General features: G+C 40.5%; 1 protein-coding gene across 1 annotated transcript in view; it reads right to left on the reverse strand.

Moving 5' to 3' along the window:
- Positions 1 to 10131: 10131 nt before the first annotated feature.
- LOC149815931 (Survival protein SurE-like phosphatase/nucleotidase) overlaps positions 10132 to 25502 on the reverse strand; it is a 56791-nt gene continuing 41420 nt past the window's right edge. Inside the window, exons 9-10 of the mRNA XM_089990007.1 lie at positions 10477 to 10542; positions 10132 to 10400 (exon numbers count right to left, since the gene is read on the reverse strand). Of these exons, the coding sequence (XP_089846133.1) occupies positions 10290 to 10400; positions 10477 to 10542 (177 nt within the window). The 3' untranslated portion in view covers positions 10132 to 10289. The remainder of the gene's footprint in view (positions 10401 to 10476; positions 10543 to 25502) is intronic.

Here is a 25502-nt window from a genome sequence, read left to right on the forward strand (position 1 = left end):
TCTCTTCACTTTTCTTTAGTGTTTGCTAGAGTTATAAAGAAGATTTCATAATTCTTTACCCCAAATATATAATCAAGAAGAGATGGAACGAGTGGTAGCATGTCTTAAGAAAACCCCTAACCATGTGGGATGTATTCTGTTGGACATATGAATCAGGTCCAACCCATTGGGTGACCCGGTATGACATTAAAAGCATGGTGGAGTAGTGGGTTGCGTAATGGTGGGCAGTTAATGCCATTGAAAGAGGAGGTTACGTGAATGTGGATGTCCACATTCACTATATCTCCTCTCTCTGCCCCACTATATAAAGAGGAGGTTGGGCAACATATGATGATAGACATTGCCATTCAGCCTTGCCTACATTCAGTACCGTGGGTTCAGGGTCCTGCTTACCATCGACTTTAAGCCTGGGCTCATCGTGGGCGTCGACGGGCTGAGGAGAACGCCGAATACCTTGCACACGCTCTATGGCGAATACAAGTACACTTTCTATGTTTGTTTTACAAAAATCACCAACATTGGGTTATGGGCCCACAATCCATGCATTCCACTGCGCGTGCGAGCATGTTTGGCCTTTCGGCGTTTTGCTGCCACTGTCGCCCTGGGGTGACTTAACTCGCAGATTGATGGTGATAATCACCGTGAGGCGACTGTTAATTATTCCTGACAAATTGTCGCCATGAGGCGACAAATTTTCTAGCAGACTATCGTCGTGGGGCGATGACCTTCACCGACGACAAAGCCATTCTAGTCGGTGATCGCCCATCGCCATGGGGCAGTGTTGGTTGCCAGATGACAAAAACTGTCACCGTGGGGCAACAACCATTCATGGCAGCGGTCGGCTCAGGCAACCCTCTATAAAAAAAATATGCAGAGGGTCGAGGGTTTAGCCTGCATTATTGGGTAGCAGGGAAGTTTGTCGGTGCAGGGATCATCATGGGATGTCACCAGGCGAGGGAGTTTGGACAAACCACTGGATTGTCGGTGGAGTGCAGCAAACTCCTTACCAGTTGTGCCACTCTCCAGAAAAAGCAAGGTTGAAAAACCCCCTTTTCACCAAAACCCTTCACCATCGGGTTGGGGATTTCGACCGGTGGTTTTTCGTTGGGGAGGTGAAAGCGATGATGGCGGCCTTGCCGGCATCACTGGCTGCCCGACGACATTGCCGATTTACTAGTTGTTTCAGCGACACATCCATAAAAAAAATAGTAACCCTTACCTGTCGTTGGGGGTGAGTTCGCTGGTAGATCGGGTTGATCGCTGTGGGGCGATATGCCGACAGGAGCGACTGTCGGTCGCCGGCAGCCTTATCGGCATCGCTGAGGTGTCACCGGGGGCATTAGTGCTCCTCTGATGCACCGGTTGTCGTCGCCATCTGGATCTGTCAGTGTCAAGGTTGTCGTCGAGAAAGGTGACTGTCTGGTCACCAGTGTTGGTCATCGTACGATGATGTTAGGGGTGGCAATCGGGTCGGGTTGGCGGGTTGGCGTGTCAGCATACCTCAACCCGAACCCGACCCGTTTATTAAACGGGTCGGCTGTGGCAAACATGAACCCGACCCGTTTAATAAACGGGTAACCCGACACGACCCGCCAACCCATTTAATAAATGGGTTGGGTCGGGTAAACAGGTTTTCAGGTTCGCGGGTCAGGTTGGCGGGTCGGGTTGGCGGGTTGATGGATCGGGTTGGTAGGTAGGCAGGTTTGCGGGTCGGGTTGGCGGGTCGACCCACCCGCCTAACCCGTTTATTAAACGGGTTGGCGGGTTGGCGGGTTGGCATACCCCCAACCCGAACCCGACCTGTTTAATAAACGGGTTACACGGGTCGACCCGTTTATTAAACGGGTTGGCTTAAGCCCAACCCGAACCCGCCTAAGAGGCGGGTTGGCGGGTCGTGTCAGAAATTGCCACCCCTAGATGATGTGGGTCACTATGGGGCAACGAAGGGGAGAAACCCTTCGATTTCTTAGTAAAATGCAAACAGAAACTGAGGGTTTCTGTTTTCGTTTTAATGTTGTTAGGGTCGGGTCTGGGTCTGATCCAGGCCGAACCTGGGCCCTTGCTCGGACCGGGTCCAACCTGGGTCCACTTAGGATTGGGTCAGACCCAGGTCCTTGTTTGACCCGAGTCCCTTTTTGGACCGGGTCTAACCTGGGTCCACTTAGGACCTGTTCGATCCGGGTCCCTGTTCGGATCAGGTCAGCCTCGGGTCCAGTTCAGACAGGGTTAGACACAGTCCCTATTAGGACTGGATTGGATCCATGCGTCTGCAGGATCCAGGCACTATTTGGCTTGAATCGGATCATGAACTGATTCGGCCCTTTTTGGGACAGATTTTGAGTCATTTTTGATCGGTTCCTTCCAGTTTTTCACTGGCTCTGAGATGCTAAGACCCTTTTTCATAAATATAAGGAGATACAGGGATTTTGGCATGCAGTTATAGGGTTTTGTGAACTTTTGTTCATATTTGTTATCAGTTCATAAGGTTCAAAACTAGTTCGGACCCTTAGATGATTGGTTTGGGGCCATTTTAGACCGGTTTAGAGTGTTTTCAGACCGGTTCTTGCTTGAGGACCCTGGGTTTTACTCATATGAGCATGCTTTTGTCATTTTTCATGCTTTATAAAGTATTTATTTTAAATAATGCATGACCTATGCATGTTAATTCATGTATTTTGTGTTGGTTAAGTTGTGCATGATGGTTTTAAGCATGAATTGTGACTAAATTCATGACAGTTAGTTTATGTATATTAGTTGAAGCATGAACTTGTATTATGTCATGAATATACATGCATTAAAATGTGTGCATGGGCGTGCTCCATAATATGAATAGGTTTTCGGTAAAAGATCTTGATTGACCGATTCATGTAATCACTAAAGTGATATGAGTCGTGTTGATTAAGGATTCTTTCAACCGTATTAAGATTCGTTATTATGATTATGTGTGAATTTATGAAACATCAATGCTACCCAAAGGTAGGTCATTGTGTTCCAAATTTACTTAGGGTGTGATAGTCGATGTGTATTCTATTCCATGAAGCATGTTCGTACCCAAAGGTATAGTGCTGAATTGCCTCTAGATACACGATCTGCTAGTTTCACCAACTGAAGTCAATTCCTTGATAATTGAAGAGATGAAGCAACTATAAGTATTATCGTTTCCACCAAAGTGGAACGATAATAGCTCAACTGTGCTAATCTCAGAAAAGGTGAAAATAAAGGGTCTCACTTTTACTTTTTCAACACGAGTCTCGTCTGAGCAATAATAGTAATGTCTTTCCGTTTTTGTTTCTTATTTTATTAGGTTCTTTCCTTATCGACGGTTCTAGTAATATCCCCCTTTTAGACGGATCTAACTTTTTGAATTGAAAAGAAACCGTGTTATTCACTTTGGGCTATATGGATTTAGATCTGACCCTTAGAATTGATGAACCTCCCACTCTTACAGAGCAAAGTACAACCAATCAAAAAACTGTCTCTGAGAAGTGGGAGCGCTCAAATAGACTTAGCCTGTTGCTTTTGTAATCTCGGGTGACTAAGAATATTCGAGGCACCATTCCTCACTACAGGACAGTGAAGGAATTTCTGAGAGCCATTGAGGATCAATTCATCACTTCTAATAAGACAAGGGTCAATACGCTCATGTCCAAATTGGTGTCTATAAAATATGTTGGTGACAGTCACATCCGACAACACATTTTGGAAATGAGGAATATTGTGACTCAGTTGAATGACATGAATTTCATCATTTCTGACTCCTTCTTAGTCCATCTGATCTTAACCACATTACCTACTGAGTATGGACCCTTCAAAATCTCCTACAACACACATAATGATGAGTGGACTTTTAATGATCTCTTGGCCAAGTGTGTTGAAGAAGGGGAGAGATTAAAGGGTGAGATGGTGCCAAGTGCACATATGACCTCTCATAAGAATAAATAGAGGTCGAGGCCAAAGAAAAGCTCTTTCAAAAAGAAGAATAAGAAGAAAGCCACTGAGGAAGAGTTCAAACTCTCAGGCGAAAGCTAAATTCCAGTCAGGAGGTTGTTCTATAAAGTGTTTCTTCTGCAAAAAGAAGGGGCATAAGAAGGTGGACTGTTTGAAGTACAAGAAGTGGCTCGAAAATAAAGGTAATAAGTCATTTATTTCTCATGAGTGCAATTTAATCCACGTTCTATTACATAGTTGGTGGATTGATTCTGGTGCCACGGTACATATTACCAACTCGTTACAGGCATTTCTGAACAAGCGGGAACCAACAGAGCATGAGAGAAGCATCTTTTCTGGAAATAGGATGTGTTCGCATGTCAAGAATGTTGGGACCTGCATAATTGTGTTGGAGTCAGGATTCATATTGGATTTGGTTGATACATTCTATGTTGCATCCTATAGTCGGAACCTGATTTCAATTCCAAAACTTGATAAGTTTGGCTTTGTATTTAAATTTGAAAATTCCAAACTTATTATTATAAAAAATTCAATGAATATAGGTTCTGCATATATGCGTGATGGTTTGTATCGATTAAGAACTAAATTCCAAATTCTAAATTCGGGAATCTCACTCCATTGAGAACACAATGATTGACAATAAACGTGGCATAAAGGATGGTCAATCCTATTTGCTTTATCATCGGAGGTTAGGACATATCTCGAAAGAGAGAGTCCAAAGACTCATGAAAAAGAGAATTCTCAGATCCCTTGATTTTACGAATATAGTCATGTGTTGATTGCATAAAGGCTAAGCAATCTAACACGTATAAGAAAGATGCCAAACGCAGCAATGAAAAGCTAGAAATAGTGCATACGGATGTTTGCGGCCTTTTTTCACCGTGTTATATGGGTGAAAAGTATTTTGTCACCTTTATAGATGATTACTCATGGTATATGTATCTCTACTTATTATCTGAAAAATTGGAGGACTTTCAGGTTTTTAAGGACTTCAAGAAAGAAGTAGAGAAACAAACTGATGAAGTTATTAAGGTTGTCAAGTCTGATAGAGGTGGCGAATACTATGGTCATTTCACTGAGATGGGATAAAAAGGTCTATTAGCGCGGTTTCTAAAAGTGGAAGGCATTGTACCTCAGTATACCATGTCGGATAGTGCTTACCAGAATGGTGTAGCTGAAAGAATTTCTCGTACGCTTAAAGAAATGGTTCGAGCGATGTTGAATCACTCAAACCTTCCTTTGACCTTGTGGGGTGAAGCTCTTAGGACAACAATGCATATTTTGAATAAGGTTCCTACGAAGGTTGTTCAAAAGACTCCTTACGAGTTATGGACAGGTAGAAAACTTTCTTTGTCATATATGCGCATATGGAGATGTCCGACAGAAGCTAAATTGTATAATCCACATATAAAAGCTTTTGATTCTAGGACAACTAGTGGTTTCTTCATTGGTTATCCAGAAAGGTCAAAAGGCTTTAGGTTTTATTGTCCATCTCATACACCATAGATAGTGAAAACAGATAAAGCAAGATTTCTTGAAAATGGTTCTGTTGGGATAGATGCGTCTCAAAATATTTATTTTGAAGAAATACAGGATTCAGGTTTCACACTTGCTAAGGATAAAAACCCAATTTTTTCTATCATTGTCCCTTTGGGTAATGTAAGAGAAAGTCCGATCAATAAATATCAATCCCAACTAGATCCGATTGTTGATGAGGATATATAGCAACAATAGGATACATAGGCTCATTTTGAACCACCTGTAGCACCTGTATGGAGGTTCATCAAAATTAGAAAATTTGTTATCCATCCGGACTATGTGGTGTATTTACAAGAGTCAAATGATTTCATAGACATTGATGAAGATCCCTTTACATTTGTAGAAGCCATTGAAAGTGAAAGATCAATACATTGGATCAATGTCATGAAAGAAGAACTTGATTCTATGACAAAGAACCAAGTGTGGGGTCTTGTACTTTGACCTGATGGAGTTAGACCTGTTGGTTGTAAATGGGTTTATAAGACCAAAACAGACTCTAAAGGTCATGTGGAGAGGTACAAGGCTAGGCTTATTGCAAAAGGTTTCACACAAATAGAGGGCGTTGATTATAATGAGACTTTTTCTCCTGTCTCAACTAAGAAATCATTGAGGATAATCATAGCCCTCGTAGCTCATTTTAATTTAGAGCTACATCAGATGGATGTGAAAATTGTCTTCCTGAATGGGGATTTAGATGAGGAGGTATACATGCAACAACCTCCTGGTTTCAGTATAGATGACTCAAATAACTTAGTTTGCAAATTGCATAAGTCAATTTATAGAGCTAAACAGGCCTCTCACTAGTGGTATAAGAAGTTTAATCAAGTAATTATGAATTTTGGATTCACTGAAAACATTGTTGATTAGTGTATTTACATTAAGACTAGTGGGAGTAAGCTCATAATTTTGGTTTTATATGTTGACGATATTCTTCTTGCAACTAATGATTTGAGTCTATTACATAAAACAAAAGTTTTTCTTCCCTCTCATTTCGATATGAAGGACATGGGTGAGGCCACTTATGTCCTTGGAATCGAGATCCGTCGCAACAAAACTAAGGGTGTCCTTGGCCTCTCTCAGAAATCCTATATCATTAAGGTTCTTAAAAGATATGGGATGGAGAATTGTTCTCCTAGTTTGGCACCTATAGTGAAAGGGGATAAATTGAGTTTAAAGGACTGTCCTCAGGATGATATTGCAAAGGCTCAGATGGATGTTATTTCATTTGCTTCAGGAGTTGAAAGTTTGCAGTACGCGCAGACCTGCACTCGACCTGATATAGCATTTGTTGTGAGAATGCTTGGTAGATATCAGTCAAATTCAGGCATTGTGCACTGAAAGGCTGCAAAGAAGGTCATGTGCTATTTATAAGGAACAAAAGACTATTGTTAACCTACATGAAAGCTGACCACCTAGAGGTAGGGATGGCAGTGGACCGGGGGAAAGCGGGGCCCCGCCCCGCCTCGCCCCGTTTGGACCGGGGATGAAGGGTATGAAACGGGGATGGAGGATAAAATCCATCCCCGCCGCGGAGGCGGGGCGGGGGTGGACATGCACTTTTCCCCGCCCCGCCCCGTCCCCGCCACGATCCCCGCCTAATCCCCGCCCCGCCTCATCCCCGTTTGGACCGGGGATGAAGGGTATGAAACGGGGATGGAGGCGGGGGGTGGAGGATAAAATCCATCCCCGCCGCGGAGGCAGGGCGGGGGTGGAGGATAAAATTTTGAGGCGGGGCGGGGGTGGAAACCTTGTCCCCCGCCCCGCCCCACTGCCATCCCTACCTAGAGGTTGTTGGATACTCTGATACGGACTTAGGAGGGTGTATTGATAGTAAAAAATTCACTACTGGATACATTTTCTTACTAGCAGGTGGTGCTGTCTCATGAAGAAGTGAAAAGTAGTCTACCATTGTTGCTCATACCATGGAGGCAAAATTTATTGCTCTATACGAGACTTTGTCACAGGTCATTTGGATAAGAAACTTCATTATAGGTCTTGGTATTGTGGTCTCTATTGAGAGACCACTAAAGATCTTTTGTGATAATGAAGCAGCTGTGTCCTTTTCAAATAACAACAAGAGCTCAACATCGTGTCGACACATGGAGTTAAAATATTTTGTTGTTAAAGAAAGGACTGAGAATCACCTGATATGTCTTGATACAATTGGGATGAAGGAAATGACTGTGAATCCCCTTACTAAAGGGCTAGCACCGGGATTGTATTCCCAACATGTAAAGGAGATGAGTCTTTTTTATTCCTTCTGATGTATAACAATATATTAAGTGATCACATTTGTGTATATGAATTTGATTCTCTATGGCTTTGTATATTTTTGATTTTGCATAAAGGATCTCTCATATGGGTTAGAGAGAATGGCAGAATAACAATATTAAAGGACCAATAGAATAGGTGAGAGACCAACCTATTCATAAAAGTAATTTCAAACATGCTTAAGCATTGAATGTGAATTGTAGTGTAGTACATGGAAATATGTCATTTCATAAAGGAGTGTTCATCTCCATGACTCATTTGATTCATCCTTGTGATAAAGGGTAGCATGTAACCCCACATGAAGAATTAAATCGAGATAATGGTATAAACCCCAATTTAGTGCACTTTTAGTGTCAATGGGTCAAGTGGAAGAATGTTGGACATATGGATCGGGTCCAACCCATTAGGTGACCCGGTATGACATTAAAAGCATGGTGGAATAGTGGGTTGCGTAGTGGTGGTCAGTTAATGCCATTGAAAGAGGAGGTTACGTGAATGTGGATGTCCACATTAACTGTATCCCCTCTCTCTACCCTACTATATAAAGAAGAGGTTGGGCAACATATGATGATAGACATTGCCATTCAACCTCAGCCTTGCCTACATTCAGCACCGTGGGTTCAGGGTCCTGCTCACCATCGACTTTAGGCCTGGACTCATCGTGGGCGTCGACCGACTGAGGAGAACGCTGAATACCCTGCACGGGCTCTATGGCGAATCCAGATACGCTTTCTGTGTTTGTTTTACAAAAATCGCCAACATATTCCGCCCTGCACCCCACAACAACTAGGTTCTTTTTCAATGCGACACCCATTCTTCTCGATTAGTTCAGAATATGCATCTCATGGGGCCCACTATTTCCTTCTAAATGAAGTGATGGGCATCACAGATGCTTATTTGAAACTTAAGCATTAATGGCGTAAGATAACTTGATTTTTGAGAGAGAGAGAGAGGGATGCTTCATCTTCATTTTGTAACTTGTTAGTTGTTAGTAGGCATACCCCGAGGGGGTTTGGGGTAGTGCCTAGGCCATCAAATGGGTGGTCGAGGTTCGATTCCTGCAAGCATCACTCCCTTGCAGAAGCTGACGTCCACAACCAGATCTTCGAGCCTAGACACGGTTTCTTCGAGTGAATAAATCAGGAAAAAAAACTTGTAAGTGGGTGTGCACTTTTCGGCACTAATGGATCCCATGATCTTTGGTGATTGCCCGGGATTTATTCAACGTCCGTAATTTTCCTGTAAAGAATTGAAAAATATAATATCTACAGTTCTTTTATGATACTACGTTTTTTTGTGTATTTTCATTGTTTCATAAAACTGGTAATATTTTCATTTCTTCTGAAGCACTTCTTGGTTTTGCGTATTAATACTCTAACAGTGCAATCGTATAAAGAAACTAGAAAGGAAATACCAATCACACCAAATCCCCCAATTTTATCCCTGTTGAAACGCCTAGCTCAATATCATACTAGATCTAAGAACAATAACCCTTCGGACTGCCGTATAAAACTTTTAAGAATTCATGTAAAAGCATGTAGCATCAAGTCATTGCCTCATGGCCAAAATTTTATATTTCAATGACATTCATGTTAGCCCCAAGGGATTCTGTGCAGTGGAAGGGGCCTGGTCAGGGTTCCATTCCCATGAGCATTCGCCCATAGCATTAATGAGACCAAGGGATAAGCCCTTGCTCAGCCACAGCTTGGTGACTTCCTGGGGGCAAGCGACATGGTTTACACTGTCGGGACAGCGACCTTAAGTACCGCAGGCTTAGCCAGCGAAAATAGGTCTCTAATTCTGAGGGTGGTTTTCCCCGTCCATGAAAAAAAATGGCATTCATGTTCAAGCAAACTTGAATCTTCAAACCTACTGGCAAATAAGCACGCCTAAATGGTAGGGCAGCAAGAGTGTCAACTAACAATATCTAATAGGGAGTCATGGGGGTAGGCAGTGTCAGGAGTGTTCAACTTGCTAAATTGAAGCTTGATAATAATGTATCACAACTTACAAGCCCTTGATGATGACAGAGATAATAAAATGAATAAATTTGCTGAATGTTCTGAAATCACTCCTCATATAATCCACATACAAGAACGGTTACATGCTAAGTAAGTTTTAAGGTCAACAATATTGAGGTACCTTGCCATGATTTATTTAGCTGCTATGTGCGACAATAACAGTAAAACTATAGGGATCAAATACAAAAAACAGGGCTAAGATATTCCTCTACTCTGATATAGCATGCATCCCCATATACAAAAATGTGCACACACAATTTTGATTAATATAGACATCAAAAGAAGTGTGAAACTTCAAGCTCAACGTTGTCATAAGAAAATTGGATCAGGTTATTGAACAAGAGAAGACAGGTAACAGCTCAAATAATTCTTGATATAAATATAACATTTCTTGATTTCTATATAAATGTACCCACAATGGTGTGGATAAATTAACCTGAACTCCAATAGAAGACATGCAAGACAGGATTTCATGCCTACGAACAAGGAAATACATAAAAAATATTCATTTTATAAGGCAGATGATGTTGAATACTCGGACAGACGGACTGGCCAGTCACGAAAGTACACCTGAGCTTTAGCTTCCACATTGGACAGGGCAGCAAGAGGTGTGACTGTTATCTGAAAGAAAATCATGAACAAAAAATGTTACTTTTAGCCAATTAAACACATTTCGTTCCTGAGAGGAATTACTTACATATCCATTCTGAAGTGCTCCAAAGTCCATATCCTCCCCATCTTCCCCATACTCGAATTCAGAAATCTGATCGACAAAGGCTAATTGGTATCAACAAAAGGCACATAAGATATAAATATTGCATCTCACACAGATTTTCTTGATCTACCTAACTCACTAAGCCAGCATAGAGGTTAACTTCCAAGTTCCAACCAAAAAGTAAAGATGTTTCAAGACAAAGTATTGGTACATGTAAACTTAGGAAACTCGATATCATATTCCCACCATTAACTGCCCACTCAGGATAGATGGTCCTTAGCATATAGTCCTCTCAGATTCAAATAATGTTACCATAGTATTTCAGGGAACCCTGACGAATATTATCAGAACAGGTCTTCCATAATCTACACCATGCACTATGGTGCCAGCAACTACCAACTCCAAATGCACAGGCCTTCCATAATCTGTTCAGTATGTTCCAACATCTCCAGTGTAGAAAGCAGAGTTACCGGAAGCGCCATAGGCTTTGGGGATGCGCGCTTCCCCAAAGCATGTTTCGGAAGCGCAAAATGTCGCGCTTCCGAAACGTGCTGAAAGCACAAAAAAAAATTGGGAAGCACACTTCCCATTTTGGAGAAGCTTGCTTCCTCTCTTTTTCATTTTTTTTGTATTTTTATTTTATTTTCTCTTTTTTCGCTTCCCCCTCACTTCCTAGGTCACTTCCAGTTCGCTTCTGAGACGAATCCTGGTTCGTTTCTAAGTCGTCCCACGCTTCCCGCTCCTGCTTCCTCGACTGACAACTCTCGTACAAAGATGTCTTAAAAAACATCTTCAGCATGCATATGTTACAGATATACCAAATGAAAGAATAAGAGGGCGCTAGCACTTAACACTTTGTCCTGATAAATGAAAAAAACCATGATTAAACATCTTGTACCTGAAAGGTCATATCATTTTTTCTACCGGTTAATCCCATTATCAGGGTAACAGGTTTAATCTTCAAAGCAATTCCCTAGTGTAATATAAAGACTACATTGTCTGTGCAAAGATTAATATGTAACGAGTATCAATCCTCTTCCTCACAAAGGAGACATTGAAGTGACAAATTAACACCTCCTTAAAAAGTCACCCCATGATAGCAGCCTACCGTATGCAAATCAATAAACCTCAGCTGGCCTCTCCAATATCTACTCATACATATTTACTGGGCAATAAAATGGCAACGTTACAGAAAAGAAAAAGGTGGCACATTTTTTCTTCTAGACATGGTAGTAACAGCACAACAATGTGTACAAAAAATGATAGGAAGATCAAGAGGAAAATAAGTAAACCATTAAAAAAAACTTTGACGCAACTCTTATGTTCTTATAATGATAGTTCATAGGATAATCTTCAAGAATAAATAACAAGTAAAGCAATTAATAACACAGCTGGTACAGCATCTTAGAATCATGTTATCGACATTGTCTAAAATAGTGCAGTTTTTGGTAACTGAAACTCTTACCATAGCAGTAATGGACCACAGTAGCATGATGAGAAAGGAATTAGCGAACTAGTGTCCATTATAGTGTGCTTAAAATTATTATCAAGGGCATTACATTGCAGTTTGAGAAAGGATTTTTCCAAGATGTTTCTCATGAGAATGAGTATCTTCTTTACCCATCTTTTGAGCACCTCCACGTTCAGATCATATGTAACAAGAGAAACTCTTGTTACGGTCCAGAATATGACAATAGATTCAGATTCAGTGCCCAGGATCCAAACATCACCTCAAGAGCTTTATAGGGGTCGACCAGTACAGTATGGGTCCTAGGTTGATGATGTAGTGGCTGGCATGGCTTCTCTAATGGTGGCCAAGTCAAAGATTCAAAATCTCAATCAAGAGCAAGAGAAGTCAAACATGTGTCAAGCCTAGAAGGCATGCCAAATAAGGAGGATCCACCTAGGGGGCATGCTATGCTAGAGAGTCCTATGGGAAGTCTCCTAGTTCTAAAAGTTAATTAAGTTAGTTAATTAAATAAGTGAGAGTCTTTTAGTTGCTTTGTTCTTGTGAGGAGTCCTTTGCTAAAAAGAAGTCCTAGTCCAGTTGATTTCTTTATGCAATTAAGACTCAACCCAAGCTCTTCCTATATAAGGAGGTCTTAAGGAGCCATACTAAACATTGAATAATATTGAGTTCTCCAAGGTCTATCCGTCTCTCTTTCTCTCTCTCTTACGCTATGACGCCCTTCTTTCTCTCTCATCCCTCTTGGAAGTCCCTACCTCCTTGGCGTCTTCTTCTCTTCTCTCTTTCTGATCTCAACTGGAACAACGTGTGTGGTGGTGGATCCAGCTTACGCAAAGGGTCCAATCCCTTCATGGGATCCTTTCAGAAATTCAAGAAGGCTACATTGCCCGAAAAAGTCGTTCAGAAGCCTCTATAGTTGTAGTTCTGCTATACCACCCTCTCTGAAGCATAACTTAGGTAACCAGTCATCTATACCTTTGATACTAGTGTCTTAGACCTATAACCAGACCTTAAGTTGCATTATTTTGCTTTTCATAGCCTTAGATCCAACCACATCTACCTGATTAACCTGAAAAGCCTGTTTTTACTATTTGAGCATCCCAGCCTCCCAACAACCTATTTTAGTGATCCCTAATCTCCATCAGCCTATGCTAACCCTAATACACGTCCCTAGGTGTCTATAAAGCCCCTGGTTCAGTCCATATCAGATTTGAACCAAAAGCCTCTCTCAATTTGCCTCTGGGCCATTTTTAGCCTACCTGATTTCCTTGTTCCTTTAGATCTTTTCCCAAAACCACCTAAATCCTATACCACGGTTACCCTTAGACCTCTACCCCATCGTGTCCAGCGGGGGTCTATACCCCATACACATCCAACCCAGCCTCAAAGGGCTAAGAACAACAGGCACGATCCTCTTGCTTTCGTCGGGATCAGACTAAAGTACATGTTTGTTGCTAGCTAGGAGCTCCCTTAGTTTAGACGTGACATCCTTGCCTGAATTCACGATCTAGATCCATATTTGGTTTATGCTGAAGTTATTTTCTGTTTATGAGTGTTGTATTGTATTTTCCAGTTTTGCCCCTTTCCTTGTATATTAGATTGTTGTTAATATAGGGCAATACTGTAAATGTTCATGTAAATTAGGAAGTTTCTTTAATAAAAGGAAAAGAGCCCAGACGTCCCTATTGTTGACGTTTTGGGGTATTAGAACAGCTTCTTCTCCTCTCCATAATCTTCTTCTTCTAAGCAAAGATCCGGTTTTACATGGTATGAGAGCATGTCTCTTATTAAAGACTGAACATCTAGGTAAGATCGAAAATCTTGGCTGCAAAAAAAAACCACTTTTCTCAAATCTTGTTCTCTTCTATTCTCTGTCATTTTCACTTCTTAAAAAATTTTTGGTCCTCCTTCCTTTCTTTACTGTCAACCTATATTCTCCATCGATCTTGATCTACTTCTCTTGGGTTAAAGTATTTTCCCCCTCCTTTCTTTCCGATCTGAACCTCGTTCTAGATCTGGAAATTTTGTTCTCGAAAAGAAAGCTATAGTTTCTAAATCTTTTTTTTTTCAGATCTGTAAAATCTTGTTTTGGTTTTCAGATCTGAAAATGTCTTTCTCATCCTTAACCCATTGATCCAATTTTCAGATCTAGAATATTCCATTGATTTTCAGCAAGATATTTTGTTTCTTTCATATCTGAAAATAAAGTATTTTATGATCAGGGTTCCGTCCAAGACACGTAACGTTTATATTCACGGGAAGAAATTTGTATTCATCGGCCTTATTTCAGATAAAGAAAAAAGATAGTTATATATATTTTGAGATTTGATATATCTGACGTTCAACAAAAAAAAACTGCTGCGAAAAATTGCTAGGGCTTTCAGTGTTATTTTTCTTTACTTAGATTCATCTTCTGTTATTTCAAATTGGTCTCGTTCTCTTTATCGTTTGTGCCCATTTTCTTTATCGTTTGTGCTCATTTTCTTTATCGTTTTTGTCCGTCATGGAATCTTCGATGTCTTCTTCCCTTTCAGCCTGTTTCCATAATTAGCTTGTTTCTGAAAAGCTTACCAATACCAATTTTCTTACCTAGAAACATCAAATCATCCCATTTATTTGCAGCCAAGACCTTTTGGGTCACTTGGATGGCTTGGTCCCAACTCCACCAAAATTCATTGTGCAGAAAAAGAAAGATGATAAGGGTTCCGTCCAAGACACGTAACGTTTATATTCACGGGAAGAAATTTGTATTCATCAGCCTTATTTCAGATAAAGAAAAAAGATAGTTATATATATTTTGAGATTTGATATATCTGACGTTCAACAAAAAAAAACTGCTGCGAAAAATTGCTAGGGCTTTCAGTGTTATTTTTCTTTACTTAGATTCATCTTCTGTTATTTCAAATTGGTCTCGTTCTCTTTATCGTTTGTGCCCATTTTCTTTATCGTTTGTGCTCATTTTCTTTATCGTTTTTGTCCGTCATGGAATCTTCGATGTCTTCTTCCCTTTCAGCCTGTTTCCATAATTAGCTTGTTTCTAAAAAGCTTACCAATACCAATTTTCTTACCTAGAAACATCAAATCATCCCATTTATTTGCAGCCAAGACCTTTTGGGTCACTTGGATGGCTTGGTCCCAACTCCACCAAAATTCATTGTGCAGAAAAAGAAAGATGATAAGGGGTTGTTGTAACTACTCATGTTCGGAATCCCGAATATATTTCTTGGATGAAGCGGGATCAAGCTTATATGGAGTATATTACTTCTACCGTGTCTGAGGAGGTTCTGATCAGCATACCTGATTATTACACTGCTATGGAACTCTGGAGTAAGTTAGTACAGACCTATTCCCAAGTTTCTGAAGCCAGGGTTATGTTCTTGAAGAGGGAATTTCAGAATCTCAAGAAAGGTCCCATGTTCATAATGGAATGCTTAAACAAGATGAAGCAGATCACAGATCAATTAGCAACCATTGGATGTGTAGTCTTTGAAAAGGATAAAGTGTAGCAAGCTTTGAATGGATTGGGACCAGAGTACAATATTGTCTACAACACATTATCGTGCTACCAGAGTTGTCAGCTATGTCACATCGATGTGGGTGCGGGGGTGCGACAAAAATATAAAAAATTATATATATATATATATATATATATATATATATATATATATATATATATATAGTCTAAAAGTTGGACATAAATGACCCTGGGTGCGTTGAATGCACCTAGGGTCACGTTGACCGCATCGGGTGTGGGTGCGGGTGCGGCACCTAGTTGGAGAGTCCCTGTGACATAGGCTGTCAGACTTTGAGGCTATGAGGTCGAAGCTGCTCATGTTTGAAATGAACATGTCAGGAGGTTCAGGAAGTAACTCCTCCAGTATTGATGGCCATAATGTATTGATAACTGATTCCCAGTATGGTAGAGGTTGGGGAGGAATGAGAGGTGGTAGAGGACGTGGTCGATTTGGGAACCAGGGAGGTCGAGGTCTACTTCCACTTCCAAATGTTCCACCTCTGACAAATCAAGGAAGAAGAATTCTCACATGTTATGTTTGTAAAAAGCCAGGTCATGTAAAAAAAGATTGTTGGTATAAAGATGATCCCAGATACAATTCAAAAGCTAAAAATCAAGGAAATTCAGCAGATAAAGTGGGAGGAGCAAAGGCAAGTTCAGAGTTCCAGACACTGGTGTTTCTATTCCCATGTCTCCCACTAGTCTCCAATTATCAAATGTTTTCCTTGTCCCAAATATTCAAAAGAACCTAGTGTTTGTCTTTAAGTTAGATAATGATACCAATTCTTATGTTGTTTTTACCCCCTTTTCTATTTATGTGAAGGATCTTCACATGAAGAGAACGTACGGTGAAGGACAAAGGCAAAAAATGTGCATCTTCAAGGATTTGATAAAAGCTTGCAGCAGTCCAAGAGCCTCACTTTGTCTTCATGTTTTGTCAATGAGTCAATGTCGGGTGATTCTAATCTTTGGCATAGTCGTCTTGTACATTGTAATAAAGCTTTTATTAGAAAGCTTGTTTCTAATAAGTTGATTTCAGTTTTTAGTCAGAGTTAAAATTTTCAAAGTCAAGTTTGTCATAGTTGTCAAGTGTCTAAGAGTCATGTACTTCCATTTGTTTCCAACAATAAAAGAGCTTCTAGACCTTTTGAGATTATTCACTCTGATGTATGGGGTCCAGTTCCTAAATGTTCGTCTTCTAGAAGTCGTTTGTATGTGATCGTTATTGATAACTTTTTCGATACATCTGGATATATTTCATGAAACATAAGCCTGAAGTTTTTGGCATATTAAAAAATTTTTATGCTATGGTTAAAAATCAATTCTCTTTGTCCATCTTGAATATCTAGTGTGATGGTAGGGGTGAATACTCCTCTAATGATTTTATTGAATATCTTAAGATGAATGGAATCAATTGAAGAGTATCATGTCCTTGAACACCCGAGCAAAATAGCCTTGCTGAGCGAAAGCACAAACATATTGTTAAGAGTGTTTTAGCAATGATAGACGAAGGATGCATTCCTACTTATTTATGGACAGAGGCATTTCATGTTGCAATTCACATTATAAATATGTTGTCGATGAAAATAATTCAAGACAAATCTCCACATTATGAACTTTTTGGTAGGCAGCCCAACTATGGAATGCACATTGATGCGACCTTAAGGAATAAATTTGATAAAAGGGCACATACCTGAAAATTCGTTGGTTATGCTGATGAATATAAGGGATATCAATGCTATGATATTCAAATTAAATGCATTCACGTATCGAGGAATGTAGTTTTTTATGAAAGAAATTTTGACAGCAAAGGGGATGATTACGCAAAAGTGCAAGCAGCTGAATATTATCTGCCTTGGCTGAGTGCTGAACTCTTTCCAGCAGAAAGTGATGAATCGGCCCAAGAAAGCATTGATAGTGATTTATGTGGAACTGTGTTACATGAGGAGCAAGCTGGCATTCAGCAGAATGATGATCAAAATAACCAGCAGAAGGGAAGATTCAAAGGAAAAGTATACAGTCGCAGAAATTTGTGCAATGATACCTCTGAACCTGTGCAAGTAGAGGCTGAATCAAAAACACATTCATTGCAGCATAATATAACTAGCATTGAAGGCAGCCATATACAATCAGATGTGAGGAGATCCAACCGAAATAAACATCCAGTAGAGAGATGTGTCAGTTATGAAAAATTCAGTATAGATCATCAATTATTCTTGATTGCTGTCTCAAAGCATGAAGAGTCCAAAACATATCATATTGCATCAAAATCAAATAGGTGGATAGAAGCTATGAATGAGGAGATAAGGGCACTATATGAATGTCAAACATGGGACATCGTTCCAAGACCTATTGATAAAAAGGTTGTGAGATCGAAGTGGGTTTATAAGATTAAATATAAACCCGATGGAAGTATAGAAAGGTACAAAGCCAGGTTGGGGGCAAAAGCCTTTAGGAAGTCTATATGAAACAACCTTAGAGATATAGTGAAAAAGATTTCTATCGATATGTATGCAAATTAAATAGGGCTATATATGGTCATAAGCAAGCATCTAGATCCTGGTTTGAGAGCTTCTCCCTTGAGATTCAAAGGCATGGATTTGTCAAACCACAACTTGATCACTCTCTTTTTATATACAACGGTAAAGGCTGGCTAACTGTTTTACTCATCTACGTAGAAGATATAATACTTGCAGGAAATTGTGAGGAACATATAGTAGAAATCAAAGAAATCTTGAGTCGTAGGTTTAAGATGAAGGATCTGGGTAAGCTGAAATATTTCTTGGGAGTTGAAGTTGATAGAGGGAAGGACAAATTGGTGTTAACGCAACATAAATATACTATTGATTAAATGAACAAAGCTGACATGAAAGACTATAAGCCTCTCTTAGCTCCCAGTCCCATTGAACTGGAAACTTAGTTGTGATGAAGGAGATTTATATGATAATCCTACCAAGTGCAGGAGTATCGTGGGTATGCTACAATACCTTACATTCATAAGACCAAATATTGTTTATGCTGTGAACCAAGTGTCACAATATATGCAAATTCCAAAAACCAGACATGTGGAAGTTGTCCAGAAGATACTTCGATACCTCAAAGGTACTTTGGGCGACAATTTTGTATTATAAGAGAGAAAGTGGAACAAATAATGTTGTGACCTATGTCACATGGGTGCAGGTGCGGGTGCGGGTGCGGCGCAATTTCAAAAATTTTGGACACGGGGACTCGGCTATATATATGTTGAAAGAAGCACCAAACCCTAGGTAGATAGAGAGATAGAGGGAAAGATAGAAGAGAGAGAGAGAGAGAGGGGGAGAGACGGCTGCACAGAGAAAAACACTTCTCACTTTCATTAGGGCATCTCTCTATGTTAAATAGAGAGAGGCTAAAAAGACTAATTACATCTAAGCCCTTTATGAAAAAAACTATTTCAAATAACCTCTAATATAAAAATACTTCACTTAAAACCACCTATTCTCAACACTCCCCCTCAAGCTGGAGCATAGATATCAATCATGCTCAGCTTGTCACAACATTTTGAGAAATTAGGTCTCGCCAGGGCTTTGGTAAAAACATCCGCTACTTGATCTTCGGAAGATACATGATCGGTGCAGATAAACCCAGCTTGAACCAGGTCACGAACATAGTGACAGTCAACTTCAATATGTTTAGTCCTTTCATGATAAAATGTTGAGAATAGGTGGTTTTAAGTGAAGTCTTTTTACAACCAACCGAGCTTTGTACCGTTCAATCGACCCATCCGAGTTATACTTAATGCTATATACCCATTTGCAGCCTACAATATCTGCATCTGTGGGAGGATCAACCAAGTCCCAAGTGCCTCGAGACCATAGGGCATCCATCTCATCACGCATAGCCTGCATCCAGTTGGAGTCGACTAGAGCTTGACTGTGATGAAGCGGAACAGAAGAGGCAGACAGAGCAGAAATAAAATTCTTCATAGAAGCCCCAAGATTAGCTTCTGATACAAATTGCGTGATGGGGTAAAGAGTGCACTGTCTCTTTCCCTTGCGCAGAGCAATGGGAAGATCAACATCAGATGTAGGGGCAACAGTTTGCTCAGAAATACTTACCTGAGGAGAAGGAGGTGATGGTGGCATGGAGGTAGGAGGCACCCTGTGCGTGTATATTATGGGAGGGTTTCGGAAGCGAGACACACCTGACACTGGAACCAAGGACTGAGGAGGAAGTGACTCTAACGGAAAGGGAGGAATCGGCAGAGGAAGGATATCACCAAGGCTCTCTTGTAGTCTGGGAGTAGTACTTGAAAAATAAGGAATAGACTCAAAGAAGGTAACGTCCGCACTAACATACTCTTTATGAGATATAGGGTCGTAGCAACGATATCCTTTTTGGTTCTTAGGATACCCAAGGAAAACACATTTAATAGACTGCGCAGCAAGTTTATCTCGATCCGGACCCAGCTTATGCACAAAACACACACATCCAAACAGAGCTTGAATATGGATCTGGTCTTCAACAGAGCTTGACGGCATACGATTTATCAGAAAACCAGTTGTCAGAACCGCATCACCCAAGTATGAAGCAGGCATATTGGATTGAATCATAAGGCACCGAGCAACATTAAGGATTTTTCTATGTTTCCTCTCAGCCACCCCATTTTGCTGGGAGGTATGGGGGCATGTAAATTGAGGTTGAATCCCATTACCAGAATAGAATTGAAGTAAGTCTTTGGATTTGAACTCAAGAGCATTATCAGTGTGAACAATTTTAACACATACATCAAATTGAGTTTTTATCTCAACAATTAAAGATTTAAAAATGACAGGACCTTGAGACCGATCTTTTAACAGGAACACCCACGATAACCTTGAGAAGTCATCAATAATAAATAGATAATAACGACATTGAGACCTATTTGGAATCCTACTCGGACCCCACACATCGACTTGAAGAAGATCAAACAATCCTTGACTTGACGGACTCTGACTAGTGGGGAAAGAGCTTCGACAATGTTTTCCCAATTGACATGTTTCACACTGAAAAGAAACTGAGGGAGGTATATGAGGAATGACACGACGAAGTTTTGTCACTAGAAGGTGACCCAAACGATGATGCCACAATAGAGGATTTGAGGATGATGTACCAGTAGAATAGGCTGAAACTTTTGGTTGGTGTAGGTAATACAGACCACCTTCCTCATAGCCGTCACCAATCTTTCTCCCCGTCAGCAAGTCTTAAAAGGTGCACCCCATAGGATCAAAAATCACTCTACAATTCAAATCTTTTGTCATTCGACTGACAGATAGTAAATTCTGTGGAAACGAAGGAGCATGAAGAACATGCGGCAATTGAAGAGTACGAGTAATAGACATGCTTCCCTGCCCTATAATTGGGGAAGAACTACCATCAGCAAGACGTACCCCTTTTTGACCAGTCACAGGTTTTAAACCCAAAAAATTACTCGAATTTCCGCACAAGTGACCAGAGGCTCCAGAATCAATGATCCACCTATCACCTTGACCAGATAGGTCATCACCTGCCGAGCACACAACCTCCACAACCGAAGACTTCGAAGTGGATGATTGTAAAGCAAGGAGCTTGTCATATTCAGCCCCGCTAAGTGTTACATAATCATTGGAGGAATCTGCATCTGATTTAACCACGTGAGCCATAATATAAACAATTGGCTAGATTCACAAAATCAAGGAGCAACCACACACGCACACCCACAATCAACTACGAACCCGACTATATCAAGTTTTGATTTCACCAATGAAATCTGAGAAAAACGACTTGCTACTATTCAGATCCAAACTTAAAAATTTTAAAGAACCTTGACCAGCACCTTCCACCTCAACTGCGGATGGCTATTGGTTGCAAATCAAGATCACACATCCAACACGATAAAGTTGTGTCTGGTTTTCAGACTATCACACATCAGTTTTCCGCGACTACACAGTTTTCCACACCAGAGATAAAATCTGGACAGGCTTCAAGTGACACAAGGAATAGCGTGTGTTATCATCACGCATCAGCAACTAAGACAACCAGTAGCAGAACTCAACACAGAATCCCTCGACAAAAAAATTCCCACAAACAAAATATTTTCCCACACTGCAGGGAATCATGCCTGCTGCTTAAAAAAAAATTCTGCAATAAGTTAACATGCTGCTTTCACATCACATACTTTTCAGCCAAACAGATCACGACACAGCAGGGAACAGATCTACACACACAAAAGGGCTGCTAATATTCATCTTCTGAAATCTACCAACAAAATAGAATCTGAGATAAACTCACCATCCAGATTCACAACTAGCGATAACTTGAGCACGCAGAAACATAGGCCTTCAAAGAACTCGGCAACAATACAGTGCAGGAAATTACAGCATCATGGCAGTGATAAACACAGCAAGGAATCACGGCATCACAGCAGAAAATCAGAGCAGAAAACCACGATCCACACTCCACAGTCAACTTCCACGTCAATCTTCAGCAGACCCGATCTCCACTTGATGGGTAGCAGCTGGTGACTTCAACCATGACAGAAAATCGAAGATTTGATTTTCTTTCCCAAGCCTTCCTAACAAACATACCCAGATTTGAGTAAGATCTGATTCCTCCCCCTTTTTTCAGATCTTCACCCTGTACACGATGAGTTCTGGCACCCACGACCATTGGATCTTCATCCACCTTCCAGATCTGGCTTCAGATGTGAGTCATGACCTCCAGTCAGATCTTCATTGTCGTGACTAGGTCTGACTACAAATTTGTCGCCAGATCTGATCTTCACCAAGAGGCGCTGATCGCTGATCAACAGAGGAGCGATATCCACCAAGAGGTTTTATTGCTTGAAGGAAGCTGAGATTAGAGCTCAGGCACCCAAGATCGCACGTGGCTCTGATACCATGTTGAAAGAAGCACCAAACCCTAGGTAGATAGAGAGATAGAGGGAAAGATAGAAGAGAGAGAGGGAGGGAGAGGGAGAGACGGCTGCACAGAGAAAAACACTTCTCACTTTCATTAGGGCATCTCTCTATGTTAAATAGAGAGAGGCTAAAAAGACTAATTACATCTAAGCCCTTTATGAAAAAAAATTATTTCAAATAACCTCTAATATAAAAAGACTTCACTTAAAACCACCTATTCTCAACAATATATATATATAACAATAATTCTAGTAAACAATTAAAATTAAGGTAAACACATCTATGGGCCATGGTTAAAGGAAAAAAAACTTTAAACTATGACCTTGTGAAATGATCCATAATCTGTACTGGTCCAATTTTTGAAATAACCCCTTTACTATAGCATTCACATCTTTGTGATCTGTTCAGTTTTGACATTCAAATGTTTAAACTTTATACGTTAACAGTTGCACAAACAGTGCAATACAGTCTGTGCAATGCAGTCTGTGACTGTGCACAGTCACACAGACTGTGCACAGTGACTGTGTAGTTGCAGTTGCACAGTCTGTGATTGTGCATTGCACAGTCTGGTTATATATTTAAAAAAAAAGATATATATATATATATATAATGTTTTTTTTTGTTTTTTGTCCTAAAAATGGATATTTTTGGACTCGGTCAAAGTTGACCGAGTCCAAAATGTAGCCGGACTCGGCCTCGACTCGTTGACCGAGTCTGAAGCCGCACCCGTGTCCGCACCCGTGTCGGGGCGTGTCGACTCGGGTGCGGAACCTCCCTAGCCAAGTCCGTGTGACATAGGTTGTGACCATAATGGCTTATTTAGATGCGGATTGGGCAGGTGATCCAGATGAACAAAGATCAGTTTTAGGATATAGTGTATTTCTTGGAACTAATCGTGTTTCAAGGAGCAGTAAGAAACAGAAGGCAATTGCATGATCTAGTCCAGAGGTTGAGAACACGGCAATAGCTGCAGCAGCTTCAGAGATAACGTGGGTTAGATACTTGCTTGGGGAATTAGGTCAAAACATGATATGTTTCATATTATTCTATGATAATCAGAGTGCTATTAAGATCCCTCTTAATCTCATTCAGCATGGGATAACTACGCATATTGAAATAGATCAACATTTCATTCGAAGCAAAATTTGATAATAGAGAGATTAAGGCCAAGTTCATTCAAACGGAAGAGAAAGTGGTTGATTTGTTTACAAAAGGCTTGAGTAAACAACGGTTCTGGCTTTTAAAGAACAAGTTGTCCATGGTTCACACCATGCACAACTTGAGGGAGGTTGTTGAGACGTGACATCCAGATTTGGTCTATATTGAAGTTATTTTCTGTTTATCATGTTTTATTATGAGTGTTGTATTGTATTTTTCAGTTTTACCCCTTTCCTTGTATATTAGATTGTTGTTAATATAGGGCAATATTGTAAATGTTCGTATAAATTAGAAAGTTTATTTAGTATAAGGGAAGGAGCCCAGACGTCCTTATTGTTGACATTTTGGGGTATTGCAACAACTTCTTCTCCTCTCCATCTTCTTCTTCCAAGCAAAGATCTGATTTTACACCCTTCAGGTCCAAGCTTTGAATCGATTCTCCTAGAGTTTGAAGATGGTGCAACAAGTTGGTGTCAAAGTAAAGTTGCCCATATGGATATACCACAACCCCGTGGAAGTTCGCAAGCATGCGGAACAAGCTCGGACTCTTTTCGAGCAAACACAGGCCAAACTCTTTTGGCAGCGTCAGGAGACTGCAGAGATGAATACCAGGCTCGAGTGCATCGAGAAGGTTGTCTCAATCCTAGTCGATCGAATGGAGAACCTCCACACTCCCAAGCATGGCTCAGACCAGGGAAACAATTTTCAGGGTGGTCGATTTCGGTACCAAAATGAGTCTCTTTTGGGAGAGTCACCACAAGATCATCTAGGCAAGAAACCTTGTTTTGAGGTCCCTATATTTGCAGGAGAGAACCTGCATGAGTAGATCTTTAAACTCAAGCACTTCTTTATCTGTCACATGCATGGTGAAGCACGTGTTTATGAAGCAGTCGCTCGTCTCAAGGGTGGTGCATTGTGTAACACCTGACAATTTTCAATAATTTTCTAAGAAATAAAGATGAAATTCATGTTTTAAATTTTGTTGAATTTCAAATTGGATTTGGATAATTACAATTCTAATAATTAGATTCAATTTGAATACTTGTAATTGTAGTATTTGGATCCAAAGGAGGACCCAAATAGAGTAAATGAGACCCATGGGGTGGAATGCCCATTGGGTGTGGGACCCTCTTGCAATGAGAGTCCAAGATGGGATAGACTCAAGCCAAGTCAAACAAGGTGGGCGTCCCCACCTACTTTCCTATTCCCTCTTACTTATCTAATTAGCTAGGATTCATAAGTAATTAGAAATCCTAGTTAGCTAAGTTTGCTTAATTGTTTCCTTATTGTATTAGGAATCCTAATTAACTAGGATTCATAAATTAGTAGAGATCCTAATTAGCTAAGATGGTTTAGGGGAGTTCCTTATTCAATTAGGGAACCTCATGAGGAAACTATTTAAAGAGAGGCCCTTTCCTTCTCTCACACGTTTTTGGCCATCTCTCTCTCCTCTTTTCCTCTCTCTTTCCCTTTTTCTTCTTCCTCCCTCACGCCCCTCTCTAAAGAAGATGTCTGGTAGGGTAGCTACAACTCCATCGAGTGTGCATCTGTGGTAGAAGTTGTTTGGTGGAGATGATTGTAATGAGATATGCGAAAATATAAAAAGTGTTATAAGCACTTACAATGTCCTACAATGAACAAACAAAAGAGACAATAGCAAGTTCACTAAGGGACAATACATACACAAGCCTTGAGAAAGGCACTAAATATAAAAGTCTCTTTATTGAGAAAGAGAGCTCTCAAAAACATGAAAAAATACAAAGGGGGTCACCCCTATTTATACAAAGAAGGGCTAAGAGCCTCAAAAGAAGAGCCTAAAAGGGGGCTCCCATGGAGTCGTTGGGAGCCCCCAACGGTCACATTTGTGACCGTTGGGGGCCCAACGACTCTATGGTGTGGCCCCATTTTTGGCTTTACAAAAATAAGAAAAAGAAAAATAAAAAATAAAAAA

The sequence above is a fragment of the Nuphar pumila genome, chromosome 15 (genome assembly GCF_984573655.1).
Source record: "Nuphar pumila chromosome 15, dmNupPumi1.hap1.1, whole genome shotgun sequence".
In the NCBI taxonomy this organism is placed as follows: Eukaryota; Viridiplantae; Streptophyta; class Magnoliopsida; order Nymphaeales; family Nymphaeaceae; genus Nuphar; species Nuphar pumila.